Source organism: Calypte anna, chromosome 5 (assembly GCF_003957555.1).
Source record: "Calypte anna isolate BGI_N300 chromosome 5, bCalAnn1_v1.p, whole genome shotgun sequence".
NCBI lineage: Eukaryota > Metazoa > Chordata > Aves > Apodiformes > Trochilidae > Calypte > Calypte anna.
Window position 1 is genome coordinate 8,973,337 of NC_044250.1, and position 15,287 is coordinate 8,988,623.

At 34.5% G+C, this 15,287-nt stretch overlaps 1 protein-coding gene across 1 annotated transcript in view; it reads left to right on the forward strand.

Moving 5' to 3' along the window:
- The window catches only part of SBF2 (SET binding factor 2), a 198,164-nt gene that overhangs the window by 93,833 nt on the left and 89,044 nt on the right, over positions 1-15,287 (forward strand). Inside the window, exons 7-12 of the mRNA XM_030450948.1 lie at positions 10,185-10,317; positions 11,579-11,687; positions 12,028-12,141; positions 12,484-12,561; positions 14,149-14,262; positions 14,711-14,839. Of these exons, the coding sequence (XP_030306808.1) occupies positions 10,185-10,317; positions 11,579-11,687; positions 12,028-12,141; positions 12,484-12,561; positions 14,149-14,262; positions 14,711-14,839 (677 nt within the window). The remainder of the gene's footprint in view (positions 1-10,184; positions 10,318-11,578; positions 11,688-12,027; positions 12,142-12,483; positions 12,562-14,148; positions 14,263-14,710; positions 14,840-15,287) is intronic.

Below are 15,287 nucleotides of genomic sequence, written 5' to 3' on the forward strand. Positions count from 1 at the left end.
TGTTTTTATATGGCTGGGAAACATTATGAAAGGGTCACTGTAGTCAGCATGTCAGCTGACTTCACCTTGTTGACCAAGAAATCCTGGTGTCTTCAATATAGTGCAAGAATTGTTTACATTTTAATACTTCGTTATGTTCAGAAATAATAGAAGTGCAGCCAAAGTACGAAGTGCAGCATTTTCAGTACCTGTAACAGAGATGCACTAAGACCAGAGCAGCTGCTTGGGACCCTTTCCACAGCTCATGTTTGTTACAAACTTAAATAGAATGAACTGTAACCTTTTTTACTTTGCTCAGTTTGTTTTCAAACTGCCCAGTGCAGTTCTATTTCTCTCCATGAGATGTGGTATTATGTGGTGGGAACATACATAGCGTTTGTTGGAATTTAACAGCCTGTATGATTAAAGTAAATTAAGACTGGTTTTTTGAAGTGTATAATCACGAAACTTCTAATCCTTCTTCAGTCTTAATATAAGTGTATACTCTGCAGCCTATGGAACCTGACACCACTGGTGGGTGAGTGGGTGCTGCTGGCTTATGTTGTTGTTTGAGTTTAAATCCCAGTGAGCTGTGATTAGCTCCATAACCCAGCAAAAGGGAATTTGCCGTTCAGGCTTTCCAAGTAGATTTGTGTAGTCTGTCAAAGAACAAATAGATTACTAAGGGATTTGATGTGGTATTTACTGCTAATGGGACCTTACTGCTGCCACAGCAAAACAAAAAGAAAGTGTTCCTTTAGGTGCTGTTGGAAATAAAGGGATATTGTCATAGTGAATTTTGTACAGGGACTCCTCTGCACTTCCAAGTAACTGCTCTTTGTGGACAGTAACTGAGACTTCATTTCCTCAGCAGCATAAACTGCCAGGCAGCTGATGCCATTTGTGAATGTCCATTTCCAGTTGCACAGTCCTGCCCCATGTCCTGGACTGCAGTGGTGCTTGGCTCTCACCAAGTTAACAGCAAATGTTTGAAGGGTTGAAGGAGGGAAAGTCAGGTGTTTTCTTTCTGCAGTGTCAGGTTGTGGTTTGAAGCTGTGGTGATATGAGTCTGATCTGTTAGCCATTAGAGCAACTTAAAGTTGGGTAGTGTCAAACTATTCCTTAAGTACACAGTGCTCAGTAATTTTACTTTTGTTTGTCATGTGGGGATGCACTGAGAGCTCTGTCACTGCTGGTAAATGTTGGTGCTGTGATGCCAGCTGTCAGCTGACAGGCTTCTGAAATGTGTTGGGAGGCAGTGACCTAATTCTTGCAGTGCTCACTGTTTTGCAGAACAGCAGAGCATGTAAAATAAGATGCTTACTGACTTTCTATCCAGTCCAAACTTGTGTTACTTATCTCTTTTTTAATGAGACAAAACATGCAGTAGTTCATTTCAAGCAAATTATAAATTTCAGAAGTTATCTCCTATAAGTAAATACCACTGTTCAGGTAAAGAAATATGAAACTGTATTTTATAAATTGCTGCATGTAATAAGATTCCTTTTTCAAAAGAAGCTTTTCAAATAAGATGAAAAATAGTAAAATAATACATTACTGTTTGCTTTATAACAACAAGGTGTGTTTTTTTTTAATAGCTAAGTAAAAAATTCTTTTGAGACATTTGAGAAAAGAATAATTTTCCATTCATGTAGGACTTCAGAAGACACCTCGTAGAAGAATGAAAACATTTTTTTTTTTTTTGGAGTTGACAAAAATGTAAATTCCAAAAAGCAAATGCCTACTAAATCAACAAACAAATTTTGAATGGGCAAAAGAGGTTTATCTCTGCTTGTAGAAAATCTTAAAATATTGAAACAGATTCTTCTCAGAAGATAGTACTTTTCTTTCTACTTTTGCTGGTGTGAATGCAGAAATATCTTTTATCATTATTCCAAAGCAAACTTGATAGGACTTAAATCATAAGACCCTGAAAAACTCTAAATTTCAAAACTTTAATATTAATACTTGTGCTGAAGAGGAAAGAAAAAACCACTTATATTGAAATTTCATTCCATTTATTCTTGTAAAATCGTGTTTAAATTATTGCTATTTAGTTGCAATATGGGCTGAGTTATCAATGTATCAGGAGGTCAGTAAAATCTCAGATGGATTAAAAAAGTATTTTTAAAAAACACTAAACATTTTGCAGAGAATCCAAATACGATCTTAAAGAAAATAAAGCAACTTTTAAACCTTCTCATATTTGTGGTGTTATGCAGTTTCCTTCATGGAATATCTGTGGCTTTATGCCCCATGAATGTCAACCAACAGTGGCTGAAGGTATAGCTCTAACAGAATATCCTGATCTGACACCTCTGTTCTTGCTGTCTTTGCATTTGTTTGCTTCAGTGCTTCAGTGGTTACGTCCCTTGAGAAAGACTTTGTAGTTCCTAGGCAGGAAACAGAAATGTTTGCAATTTCTTGTGTATCTTTGACCATTTTTCCTGTGTACAGCTCAAGAATGCCAATACTCGTTCTTGGATATTTTCTTTCTAAGGAGCATAGTGGCATTAGTCTTGCTTTGCATTGGTTTTAAAGGATATTTTGTTAAAGGCTTTAAATAAATCCAGTGAAGATATTGGCATCCATTTTCTCCATGAGGATTTAATTTGTAGCATTTCTTTGAAGAATATTTTACACATGGGAGTCTTTTCCATGTGTTACACTGTTTCTTTTCATAGTGCAGATATTCCTAATTTTGTGTGTTTAATTACTTATTTTCTCTCTGTTGGATTTATTCTTAGCTGTGAGTGAAACAGTTGCTTTTAAAATTTTATGTAAGTGAATGAGCCATATACTTCTCTAGAATTAGTCATTGTAGTTTGATTTAAAGCACTTAAGATTTGCTGGTTTATGTGTAGCTGCAAAGATGACAAACACATCCACGATCGAGGTAAAAAGTCATAAAGTGCTTTCATATGCTTCTTGTATTGGTAAAAGCCCAATGTACCCGTTTCATACCTTTAGCATATACCTTAGCATTGTCAGGTATTTTGGGTTGCTTGTGTTTATGAATAAATCAATGTGAAGGTTTCAAGATCAAGTTCTCTGGTATCTGTAAGTGGGCACCACCATACCAGATTTCTGATGCTACCTGGATGCCAACATGACTGAGTCCCATAAAGAGGCTGTCATTAACACAAGAAAGTTTTTCAGGCTTTATTCTCAGACAGTTCTTCAATTTGTTACAACTGAACATGAGAGAATAAATCTTGTAGCATCATTTTGATTTGCTACTTCCCTATTAAGTAATACACTCTGCTAAGAAGCATATACGGAGAGTAATTTCTCATAGTCTCTAAAAAGTCATGATTATAACCTTGCTTTCTCTTCATTGTGCCATGGCTTTGAATGTGTGGTCACAATAGTTCATTCTTTGTTGTAATGATTTCCCTGATTTCTAACACTTCTAACAAATTGGTTGTTTGAAAATTTTTGTTATTACATCTATTTGTGGATATAATAAATATCCATTACTGTCAGACAGTTTGCCATATATGAATTAATTTGGAGAGCTGGTGAACAATACGTTTGTTTTATTACTGAAATAAATCCACAGTTGCAAATAATTTCTCTTTCATTATGATTCTAGGTTTCCTGTCAGAATAACGAAAGATAGTTTGGGCTAACTTAACTGCTATGAATCTTATAGCATGTGCTTATTTTTTCAATATATGTTTTGATATATGTAATAGAGAGGGCTTCACAAGGTATTTGGTACAAACAGTAAATTTATATTTCTTAAAATGGCAGTTCTAATGGAGGAAGGACACTCATAAAAAAATTCTAAACATGAGAGAACGTTTCAGTAGGACACTCCCACCCCTACATAGGGAAATGAGGCAGCATCTGTCCATTATTTCAGTCCACTCAGATTCTTTTAAAAAATTCTTTCATTGAGTTCTGGTTCAAGTGGGCATGTTCAGTGTTATGTAGAAATTCTGTATCCTGGTATTAATTTTGTACACGAGTACTGTTTATCTCTACTTCAGACTTTCTCAGGGCTGGAATACTACATATTTATGGGATAAACACCCACACCAGATAGCTTTCTGTTTTAGGTCTATTATTAGGTAGCTAAATAAGCAGAAGATGAGATGTGAAATGATGTGACAATAAACCATATTTCAGCAGATTAGGCTATTACTTAAAAGTTAGTGCCTGTGTACATATAGAGACAGACAGTAAGAAAACAAAAACTTCTGGTTGAATCTGATAGTTATCAGTTCAATATTGAGTATTGAACACAATATTGCTTGGCAACTGCCTTGTAGGAGAAGAAAAATAAATCTCATTTGATTTGTGTGAAGAACAGCTTCCCCTTAGCAGCTCTGAATTTAATTTTATATGCAAGCCTTCTTTGAGTGACATTCTTTTGGCATTTCTTCTTTACTGGAAGTTGATGTTGATGTGTGTTCACATAAAAAAAAAAAAAAAAAAATAAAAAAATTTGAAGTTACAATCTATTTTTAGTAGCACCTATCAAACCTGTCTGTATGAGCCAGACATATAATCAGCTGCAAACCTTCAATCTGTAATGCACTGATACAATTCAAAATTACTGCTTTTATATGCACTGGCATTTACCTCCCTGCCATGTGCGTAGTTGCAATACTGAATGTAACCATTAGTCTCTTTTAAGTTCCATCTTTTCTGCTTTCTTGAGAAAACTCACTCAACACACTCATATAAATCTTGAGCTTATCTGTTTCGCTTTTTATTTGTACAACATTAAAATTGTGCATATGGACTAGTTTTGCACTCATTTCTTTCAGGGATGAAGACCTTACTACCTAAATATTTTATTAATTTTCATTATCTCTAAAAGTACAAGTTTGCTGCTCATGTTCACTCAGTTTAAGGGAACTGGTAATAATGAAGTGATACCAGCATGCAAATGACAGACATCACCATGTGGCTTCCTAAGTAGATCAAATACTGTGCTTAATCTTTGTTTCCTTGTGCCTTTGTAATTTTGGGTTTGGATGACAACCAGCTGCTTGACTCAGTGCTGACAGAACATAGTTGATAATGTTAGACTTTGGGGGAGCAATAATGGTAGGGATATTCATCTATCAGCTGAAGAGATATTGTGTGTATATGTGTGTGTATATACTTGTTTTTACAGTCTCTTTGATATGCTATTTAATGATTAGTTGGCTTTTATGGTATTTATACCAGAATCCTCCTGTATGGTCCTGTTCCTTACCTCTTCCTGCTCTCCTGAAGGCTGCTTTGTAGAGAAGCTTTTCTTCTTCCCTGCTTCTTACAAAGAACACAAGACATTTCATGTTACAGATAGTGACTTGCCTTCACTTAAGTTCCAAAATCAAAAGTTTCTCTCTAAAAGTGTGTTTTGATTTCAGCACTGTGTGTCACACCCATTTTTGCCTCATGTGCTCAAAAATAAGGACACTCGCTCTATTCATGTTCAATTCTTTGAGGGAGCCAAAGGCTCTGTGCATTAGTGGCTGCTTCTCTTCCTCCTTGGCCTGAATGAGACCAAATAAGTTAATCTCTTGGGGTACTTGTCTGACTCATGTTCTCTGTCACCCAGCCAGAAAGTAGGATAAATTAACCCTCTCAAAAATCTTTTGGCACAGCTAGGTGTCTCCCCATTTATGAGTAAGTTTCACTATGATTATATCATTCAATGTGCAGTGCAGTCCTACTCTAGTAACAGAGCAGCATACTTTGCTAAATGTGAATTGATCCTGAATTGAATGACGTAGCAATTTTTGGGTTTGTGTTAACTGTGTGTAGTTGGTTGGAGACACTGAGTAATTTTTGGCTTGACAAATTAATGCAGTTTGTCAGGGATTATCTTTATGAGCATTGAGTGCAATTGTTGCCTCATATTTCTTAGTTAAGCTTGAGATTTGTTATTAGCAGTGCTATACAGCTACATCTAAAAATAAAAATGAAAAGAGTTTTGTTTTTCTCTACTTTTTTCCCAGTTATCTTTAGAGCTTGACACGGCCTGGCATAGAACTTGTACTGTGCACTCTCCAGTGGCCTTTCTGAAAGGCTTTTCAGTCTTTGTTGACCCATTTCCTGGATTAGTCTGGCTAAGTTATGGATTATTATGTCTATTAAGCTTTTTCTTGTGTCCAGTAATTGAAGAATGGCATACTGGCATAATAAGGTATTCAGCCAGTTGAGTTTCCAACTCTCATGTTTATAACTCTTAATAAAAATCTGAAGAAGTTGGTGATAATATTTTTATTTCATACAATGTAAAGGACAGTTAATAATTTGTCAAATATGCTTTGTGTTTGGTTTTTTTTTTAATCATGCTTAAATAAATACTTAAATACTAGAACAACAGGAAGCAGGCAGAATGATACATTTGTTGATGTAGGATGTCAGATAATTTAGTACAAATTACAGATTCTTTAAATACTTGAAAACAGTGAAGGTCAGGAAGCATCCATTCAAAATTTTCCAGTGTATGTATAATATTTTTCAGGATGTCTGTCTGTAGACTGCAAAAAACTAATCTGTAAAAATCAACTTGTTTGTTGTGGTTTGTGTTGTCTACTTATGCCCTGACAAATTAGCATCGGATGTAGTGTGGAGTCTGAATACCAGTATAGGGTTCAAGGTTACAGACAGGATTGTGTCTTGTAGCATGAGGAAACTGGGCTCGGGCTACTATCTGGAACTGTTTGTTTTCAGTAAACAACATGTGGGGCTTGAAACAACACCTTGGTGGCTTGGACAGATAAATTGATCAGTTATTTAAATGCTCTAAAAAAGGAAAGTAATCAAAAGTCTAGTTACATATAATTTGTAGGATTCTATCAGATGGAAGTTTGATTCACAATCATTATATTGCTCATATTCTTGAAAACGTGCTCCAAATAACTGAGAAATAATTTTTTATCATGTTATTGCATTATTATAAGAAAAAACAGACCTGTGGTTACAGGTCTATATTGTACATTTAATTTTATTTCTCCTCTATTCTTCTGTATTGTGTACAGAATATTAAAACAAAAAAAAATAGTTTTCAGTCCTGGAAGCTGTTAGCCTGGGTGTCACTGTCCAAGCACACCTCCAAACTGAGTAGCCTGCTTTCAGGAAGTAGTCAATATTAGTGATTGTATTCTCAATGGCAGCACTTCTATTATGTAAAAAAAACAACCTAAAAAACTTCAGAACCTCTCCTTAACTGTAAAATTATAATTTTGTGGGCTCTGAAGCTTTCATTCAGGAAAGAAAAGGGTAAAAGCCAGTGAAGTTCTCACTTTAAAGTGGCTTTTGTGAAAAATACATAAAGAATTTACTTTGCTTATTTCATGTGGTTTGGTTTGTGGGTTTTTTTGGTATGGTATTGTTAGTACTTGTGAGTTATTTATGCATTTTTATATGAACTCTGATTACACAGGACAAGTCAAATACTCTCATTGTGGTATATTCCTTTGCATTATAAGTACCTTGCAGAAAGGAAAGTAATTTTGTTTTCAAATGCAAGCATACAACATTCCTAGTCTGCTTTTCTGTTTCTGCTGAGATGTAGCCAGGTTTGGTGAGGTGACTCTGCTTTTTATGCATTCTAAACTCAGGCCTTGCCTACATTAGCTCTACAGTTGTGTATCATTTTAGTAGCCCATAAGGTACTAAGAGATTGTGCTTTTCAGCCAGTATGTTCCCTTTTTTTTCAATAGAACAAAAAAATCAATGTAACTGTAATGTTTTGTTTCAGCTAAAGAGACAGCTAGAAACAGTGTTTTATGTTTATCTTCTTTTTAGAAAGCCAGTGTTCAAATACAATGAAGTACTTGCAGGTGTTCTCCTTACATAAGCAAAATACCAATTTCCTCTTCATTCATGTATTTTTTATTAGCATTTTTGCATTTTCTAAGTGTTTAGTTATCATGTACTATTCACTGTTGTATATTGTTTTATTATATAATGAGGAAGCCTATATTCAGAAGAGACAAGCAAAAAAATGGCAATACTAGAAAAGTTTCAGGACTTTTATAGATATTAGAATTGAGATATTCCCTCTAAACTCTTGAATCATGATAGTCCACAGCAAGAGAATGTCAGATAGCTAGGAAAAGGGCTAGTTTTTTACAGGTTAATTTAAATTTAATACTTTAGGAGAAGGAATGCTTTCCTTAATGAATTTTATTTTGTGATTCATTATAAAGCACAATTTAAATTCAATAACATCCAGAAATATTTTAGAACTGTAACCTGTCAGCTAAGAATGAAGTATTAATATGTGTGGGATATTTTAAAATGATTTACAGATATTTTGTTCACAATAATCTTTTTAAAGATAATCTATTTGTACTGAATGTTGTGAATATTTGTGAGCTTTTTAAGGTATTATTTCCTCAGCAATACATGCCAAAACTTTATAGGTTTCTAGAGGATTGTTTGAGAATTTTTATATCTGATTATAGGAAAAACTGGTACCACATTAAAAAATATATTTCTTAGTGTTTTAATAAGATACTCGGTATGGAATGAAATGCTGTAAAAAGCCCACTTAGTTTGAAAACAATAACTTAGTTTAAAACAAAATTATACTCCTGAAACAATCCTTAAAATCTTCTGGGAAAGGATCATGGACAGTTTGGCATAAAAAGAACAGTTCAAGTTTTTTGGTATCTTTTGAGTTTAATTTTTTTAACCTGCCAGCAGTTTCTAACTTTGTGTTCAAACATGTACACATACCCTCTTAAATACACAAGAAAGGATGCCATTTCTAGTTAGCTTCTAACCATTCACTGATGAGTGCTGTTTTATTCACATGAGGAAACTAGTTCATTTTTTTTCTTTAACACTATGCTTACATTGTGTATTAAAAAGCAGTTTTATACTAGAGCAATATTAATTATGCCACTGAAAACAATAGTGAATATTTGCAACAGAAACTCACTCAGCATTATAACAAAAGCCTTCTGTCCCCAACTTCTCTCTGTTCTGCCTTTGATTTCATGAATCCGTCCTCAGGAGAGAGGAATTTGAAAGCACAAGCTATTATATTGTTGTTTGACTTGTTCATCCTAAAAATTAAGTGTTTTCTCCACAGTCCTCTCCAAGTCCTCTTTCCTTTGTGTTTATGAATGAAGATCTGCTCCAGCAAAGCAATTTTTCCTACAACATAGTAGAAAAAAAAATGTCAAAACATGTAATAAAAAGTACTTAACCAAACCAGAGTATTAATTATCATATTAATCTAGTGGCTCTCAGTAGTCACACTTCTTATTAGGATGATTATTCCAAGAGAAGCAGTAATGTGAAGGTAATACAAGCTTTCTTACTGATAACACAAGCTATGTCCTAAGGGAAACCATGCATTCCAGCATATTTCAGGAAATTTCATAAATTTCAGCATATCTCAGATATCTCAGACACGTCTCCTTCTCAGGATGGGACTTTTTTTTTTTAAAGGAAATATATTTTTGGTTTTCCCTGAAAGCACATGGCTTTGTCTCTTAGGTAAATCATATTGTCTTAAAAAAAATCCCAACCCATCAGATTCATGGGTCTTACTCCAAATCTAGTTAGACTTCTTTAAGCAGTCAGCTCTTCCTGAACGTACCCTACATGTATTTTCTCACTGCCCTTTTTTAACCTTGGGAATGCGTGAATGCTCCCCATGAATAAAGTATGCATGTATTTGCTAGAAAGTATTTGTAGGTTTCTTTGGAGCTCAGAAGTGTGGTGGGGGTTTTTTGTTTGGTTGGTTGGTAATTTTTTTGTGGGGGTTTTTTTGGTTTGGTTTTTGTTTGGGTTCATTTGTATGTTTGTTTGTTTTTTCAGCAGTGGTTACTTTTCTTCATGGAGATAACAAAGATTTGAAAGTTCAGGCTGGATCAGTGACCAAAATTGAATTCTAGATACACAGAAGGCTATGCAGAAGATAGTCAGAGTGCTGTTTCAAGTACTGGGGGGTTGTGCTGAAAAGAGGAAATGCTTCAAACTAGTAGTGAAATGGACATATAATATAATATATTTGAAATGCAGAAATGCATTCTGATAGGTTTTTTTGTAACCTGAAGAGTAGAAAGCAAGCTGCACTAGTTAAATAAAGGTAGAAAAACTTGATATGGCAGTTTATGCAATTGTAGTATGCCTTTCCTTTTGAAAATTTCTCAAAGAAAAAATTAGTACATTTTAATATAATATTGATATGTCTTTTGGTATATATTTTTTTGTTTGTTTTTTGTTTTTTTTTAAAGGAATCCAAAATGTACTCAGCTTATTCTGTGCCGTGCTTACAGAAAATAAGGTCCTTTTTCACTCTGCAAGTTTTCAGAGGCTCAGTGATGCCTGTAGGGCTCTGGAGTCTTTGATGTTCCCCCTCAAATACAGGTAATTTGAGTTTTGATTTTTTTAACTCTCTGACAAAATGTATAACTAATTTTATAATTTATTTTACACTGTCCATAACAAAAAGGGATTGTGCTTTGTCTTTTCAAATAAGCAAAGGTTTTCATGATCATATAAACAACTCCTGGTCTGTACAGATGATTAATAAGTATCTGATTGTATCATGGCAGTGGCAAAAAAGGAGAACCATCCTACCTACAAATACAACAGCAACATTACCCACAATATCAATTGAATGGTAAAAGCTGACAAGGACAATTCCTGAGTAAATGCATGCAAAAGAAATGGGGGAGATGTAATACCAGCCTGCCAACATGTAAGAGGAGTTACATGACAGTAGAATGAGAGACTGGGATCACAAACTAAAACAGGGGAAGAGATTTCTGACTGGATGCAGGGAAAATGTTTTATTATGAGGATAACTAAATAGAGTAACAGAGATCCTGTAGGGTCCTGTTTTCAGGACCCAGTGTGACAAAGCCCAAGGCAACTTGATGTGAATTGAGTCTTGATGCTGATTTGACTAGCAGCTTGGTCTTGGATGATCTTTAAAAACCAAATGATTCTCCTGTTCTTAGATAACAGCTACACTAGCTTGGATCAGTTTTAAGACACTGGAAAATGTCCACCAGAGGATGAATTAAAATAAAGAAATTTATTGTCTCTAAAAAGCCACACCTGAATGCACTGTTTTGAAATGGAAAACTTATTGTCGAGCCATTTGGCTTTTTTAAGGAAGAAAACATGTCCATTTATGTCTTGAAATGCATTGATCAGTTTAGATACAGATTTTTACGATGCTCTGATGAAAGCACTAAACTTTTTACAATTGTCAGATCAAGTAAACAAAGTTGAAATACGGAATTGTGTATGTAATGTTTAGTTGTCATTCAGTATCAAAGCAAAAGATTTCCTTGAAAGATTTCTTATTAATGGAATTTTACAAAAGGCTGACTTGTAGGTGCCTTTACTTATTTTGCAAAATACTCTTTATTTACAATAAATTGTAGACCTGTAGTACAATAATTTCTGGTAACTAAATGACAGGTTTTCTTTTAACAGCATGGCACTTTATCAAGGAGTATTTAATAAAAACTTTTGTATTTGCAAAATGCAAGTAGTTACAGTACACTGAATATGTAACAAGGAGATGCTTTCTTTTTCTTAATTTTAAAGAAAAAAGCTGCCCTATATGAAGGGATAGTTGGGAGCTTTTATTTTTTTTTATTTATTCTTTTCACAGTTACCCCTATATTCCAATTCTTCCTGCACAGCTATTGGAAGTTCTCAGCTCACCAACACCTTTCATAATTGGTGTACATTCTGTCTTCCGTAATGACATTCACGAGCTTGTAAGTGTATCTGCCCAGCATATTCGTAGTCATGATGTCATTTGTGATGTTTACTTGCAGAGATTCACTGTGGTTCAGAGATGTTTAAACTAACAATATGTATAATTTTAAAATGCCACCATAGAAGGCAAGGCAAAGCAATAGGGGGGAGAAAAAAAAGTGTCTATTCTTTTGTAAATACATTGAGATTATGAAGTATAGAAGAGAAACAATTACTGTTTTAAGTTAATTTTCATTTATGTGCATATCATTAAATTCTACTGTTGTGGTTTTAAACTGTGCTCACAGTATACAGTATATACAGTATATTACCCATGCTATTTTTGTTTGTTCCTTGCAGTTAGATGTAATCATAGCAGACCTGGATGGAGGCACAATTAAAATTCCCGAATGTATTCATCTTTCTCAACTGCCAGAGCCACTGCTACATCAGACTCAAATGGCACTTTCTTTAGTATGTTTTGATACAAACCCCTTTTCCTGTCCTGTCACCTATTTTTAAATAATGAAAAATTAATTTCAGTATTAAATAGCCTTCAAATGCACTTGAAATGTGACATTTAAAGCTATGATTCCTACCAACATTACTGGTTTTAGAAGGATTTGTTATTTGAACTTAGAATTAATATAAACAGTAATTTACTACTAAAATGTAAATGTCAGTGATATTTGCCTTTTCTTCAGCAAAATCAGAAGGTTTTTTTTTCTTAATTAAAAAAAAATCTCTAGGCTTTGCAATTCTATTTTGGAAACAGCTGATTAGAAAATAAATAAAAAATATATATGTATTCTCTAGGTTCTGCATCCTGATTTGGAGACAGCTGATTATGCATTCCCTCCACCACGAACAGCTTTATCACACTCAAAAATGCTGGTAAGATTTCTGTGTTACTACTGACTTTCTTAAGCAGAAAACTAGTAAAATTTTAAACTAACTTTTCTTTTAAGAATTTCTGGTTTGTGAAGTTGGTTTTTTTTCCAGTCCTTTATAGTATTGCTGGGGGAACAAAGAAATGCTATTGGACTTTTCATTTTGCCCTCTAGTAGTATTCTAATGGCTTAGAAGTTTTTCTAAACATATTTTTATTAATATGGAAGCACCTCTTTGTCTTTTAATAATCCTTTTAATAAGGATTTTGTAAAATTGAAAGAAATGACTGTGTTTCCAGTAGCCAGGGTACAAATGTACATATTAAATTCCTAGAAAGCAGTCTGGACATGAAGACAAGATTATCACACAGTAAAATGAGGCCTTACAAAGTTCAGTTAAAATCAGAGTAACACCAGTGATGTTCCAGAAAAGAATAAGCGGGCCTCTAGCCTTCCAAGACTAGAAAGTCTTGGAAGTCTCCTAATAAGACATTTTTTTAGAGTCTTGTATATATCTAAACTTAATTATTTAAAAAATAATTACAAGCTTTAACTTAGGTTGTGTTTGCATGTTGATTACCTAGCTGATCTGATGTTTACCTGATCCATTAATCCAATACTCTTTGCTGCTCGTAACTTTTTAAAGTTAAGGTTTGTTTTAAAAGTTCTTTGAGACACCATAAAACCTGAGCTCCTAAAACAAGTATTAATACCTCAGGTTTTAGGCATGGCAGCAGCCTGAGTAGGTTCCTGAGCTAAGATAAAAATGATGTGGGTGGAACAGGATTTGATCAGTCCTCAGTTGCATCTGGGCCAGCTGAAGATGTCACTGCCCCAAGTCTGCCCCCAGCTGTTCACATAATTTCCATTAACCTGTAGATATTGGTGTAAGCACTCTCAATACTCATTTAAATCAAAATAAACCAGGACTTTAAAGATTACAATTTTAAGCCTTTTAAACTAACCCTGACTTACCTTGGCTGGAGTAGATTGGCAAGTGAAGACATGAGTTGGAAGAGTCCTAGACAAGTAGCTGAGCAAACTTAGAGCTGTCTCCTCATCTGGAAGAGCCACAGTAGATACCTGTGATTCTCTGAGCCTGGTTCCCCCCACAGCAGCAATGCCAGCTTAGACTCCTCTGGTTCCCTGCTGCCCCTACCCATTCCAATGGCTCTGCTTGTTTAGTGCTGCATGGCTGCAGTTATTTTAGGGAATAATCCCAGGCTGCAATACCCCGTTTCCTCTGTTTAGCATCAGTTTTCTCTCTTGGCAGTTTTTTCATGTGGTTCAAACACCACAGGACCAACAGGTCCACTAGCTTTGTCCTGAGACTGTTGTGCAGGCATAGCAAAGATCAGCCAGGGATAAAGAGCTGAATGTGTATTAAATCTATCATTGCCATCTGAGGGCAGGTCAGTGAAACTGTAGACTCGTAAGATAACTTTGTATGGGTACCGGTATCTCCACTTCATATGTGATAATACTGAATTGTTTGATGAAGTTGTAGGCATTTCTCAGATAGCTCTATAGAAAGTGTGGAAAAGTTTAGAAAAAAAGGTGTTTTAACAGCATATTCAATTACCACTTACAGGACAAAGAAGTGCGAGCAATCTTCCTTAGGCTATTTGCACAACTTTTCCAAGGATACAGGTCATGTCTTCAGCTCATCAGAATTCATGCTGAACCAGTAATTCATTTCCATAAGGTAAAAGAGAGGCAATTATATATGTTTAGTTAGTAGTCATTTATGTCACATTATTCCTACAAACTTACCTTTTGAACAAGTGTTAAAAGTTCTTAAAAACACAATATTCTACATGTGATAACCATATCCTTGACATAGCACTGTATCAGTGCATTTTAGTGGGGATACTTGCAGAGATGATGATGAAATGTAAAACAACATTAATATTAAAATTCACTATGAAGAAGCATTTGAGGAATCATTAACGGATTTTGAAAATGTGCATGTCTTCCTGTTACATAACTCCTGAATTTAGGTATAAAAAGATAATAGGTAATGTAAGCGTTTTAATTAGAAAGTACCACATATACCTATAAGCTGGTGAAAATGTTTAACTGCTAGTACATAAATAGTTGGTTGTAGTTCTGATACCGATAAGATAAACATATTTTTTCTACCTTTGTTACAGGCAGCCTTCTTAGGGCAGAGAGGCTTAATTGAGAATGACTTTCTAACCAAAGTTCTCAATGGAATGGCATTTGCTGGATTTGTGTCAGAGAGGGGTCCTCCTTTCAGAGCCTGTGATCTTTTTGATGAGGTGAAAACTATTTCTGTGTTCCTGAGGAAATTAAAATGTACCTATGATAGTTCAGCATGAGAAAAACAATTGAAATGCTTCTGAATCCTCACTGTTTATTACATAAAGTTTAGTATAAAATTCTCAATTCTCGTTTTCTGTTATGCATACATTTCTACTCACTGTTGTAAAATTATGCCTTACTCATCTGTATGAATTAAACAGCTAAATAAATGCTGGTAATGCTGTTCTTATTGTCAGGTTTTGAACTTCATGATGTATCACATACTAGTACAAAATTATTTTGAATAATTTACTTATTCTTAGAAACATTTTAAAAATTTTACTACTTCTCTATTACTTTTCTAAAAAAGTAATGCCATATTTTTGCTGTGCTTTCATTTCAGTGTAGGGAACAGTTTGGAATGAATTCTGCATATTACTAGTAGGATGTATTAGAAATATGGAT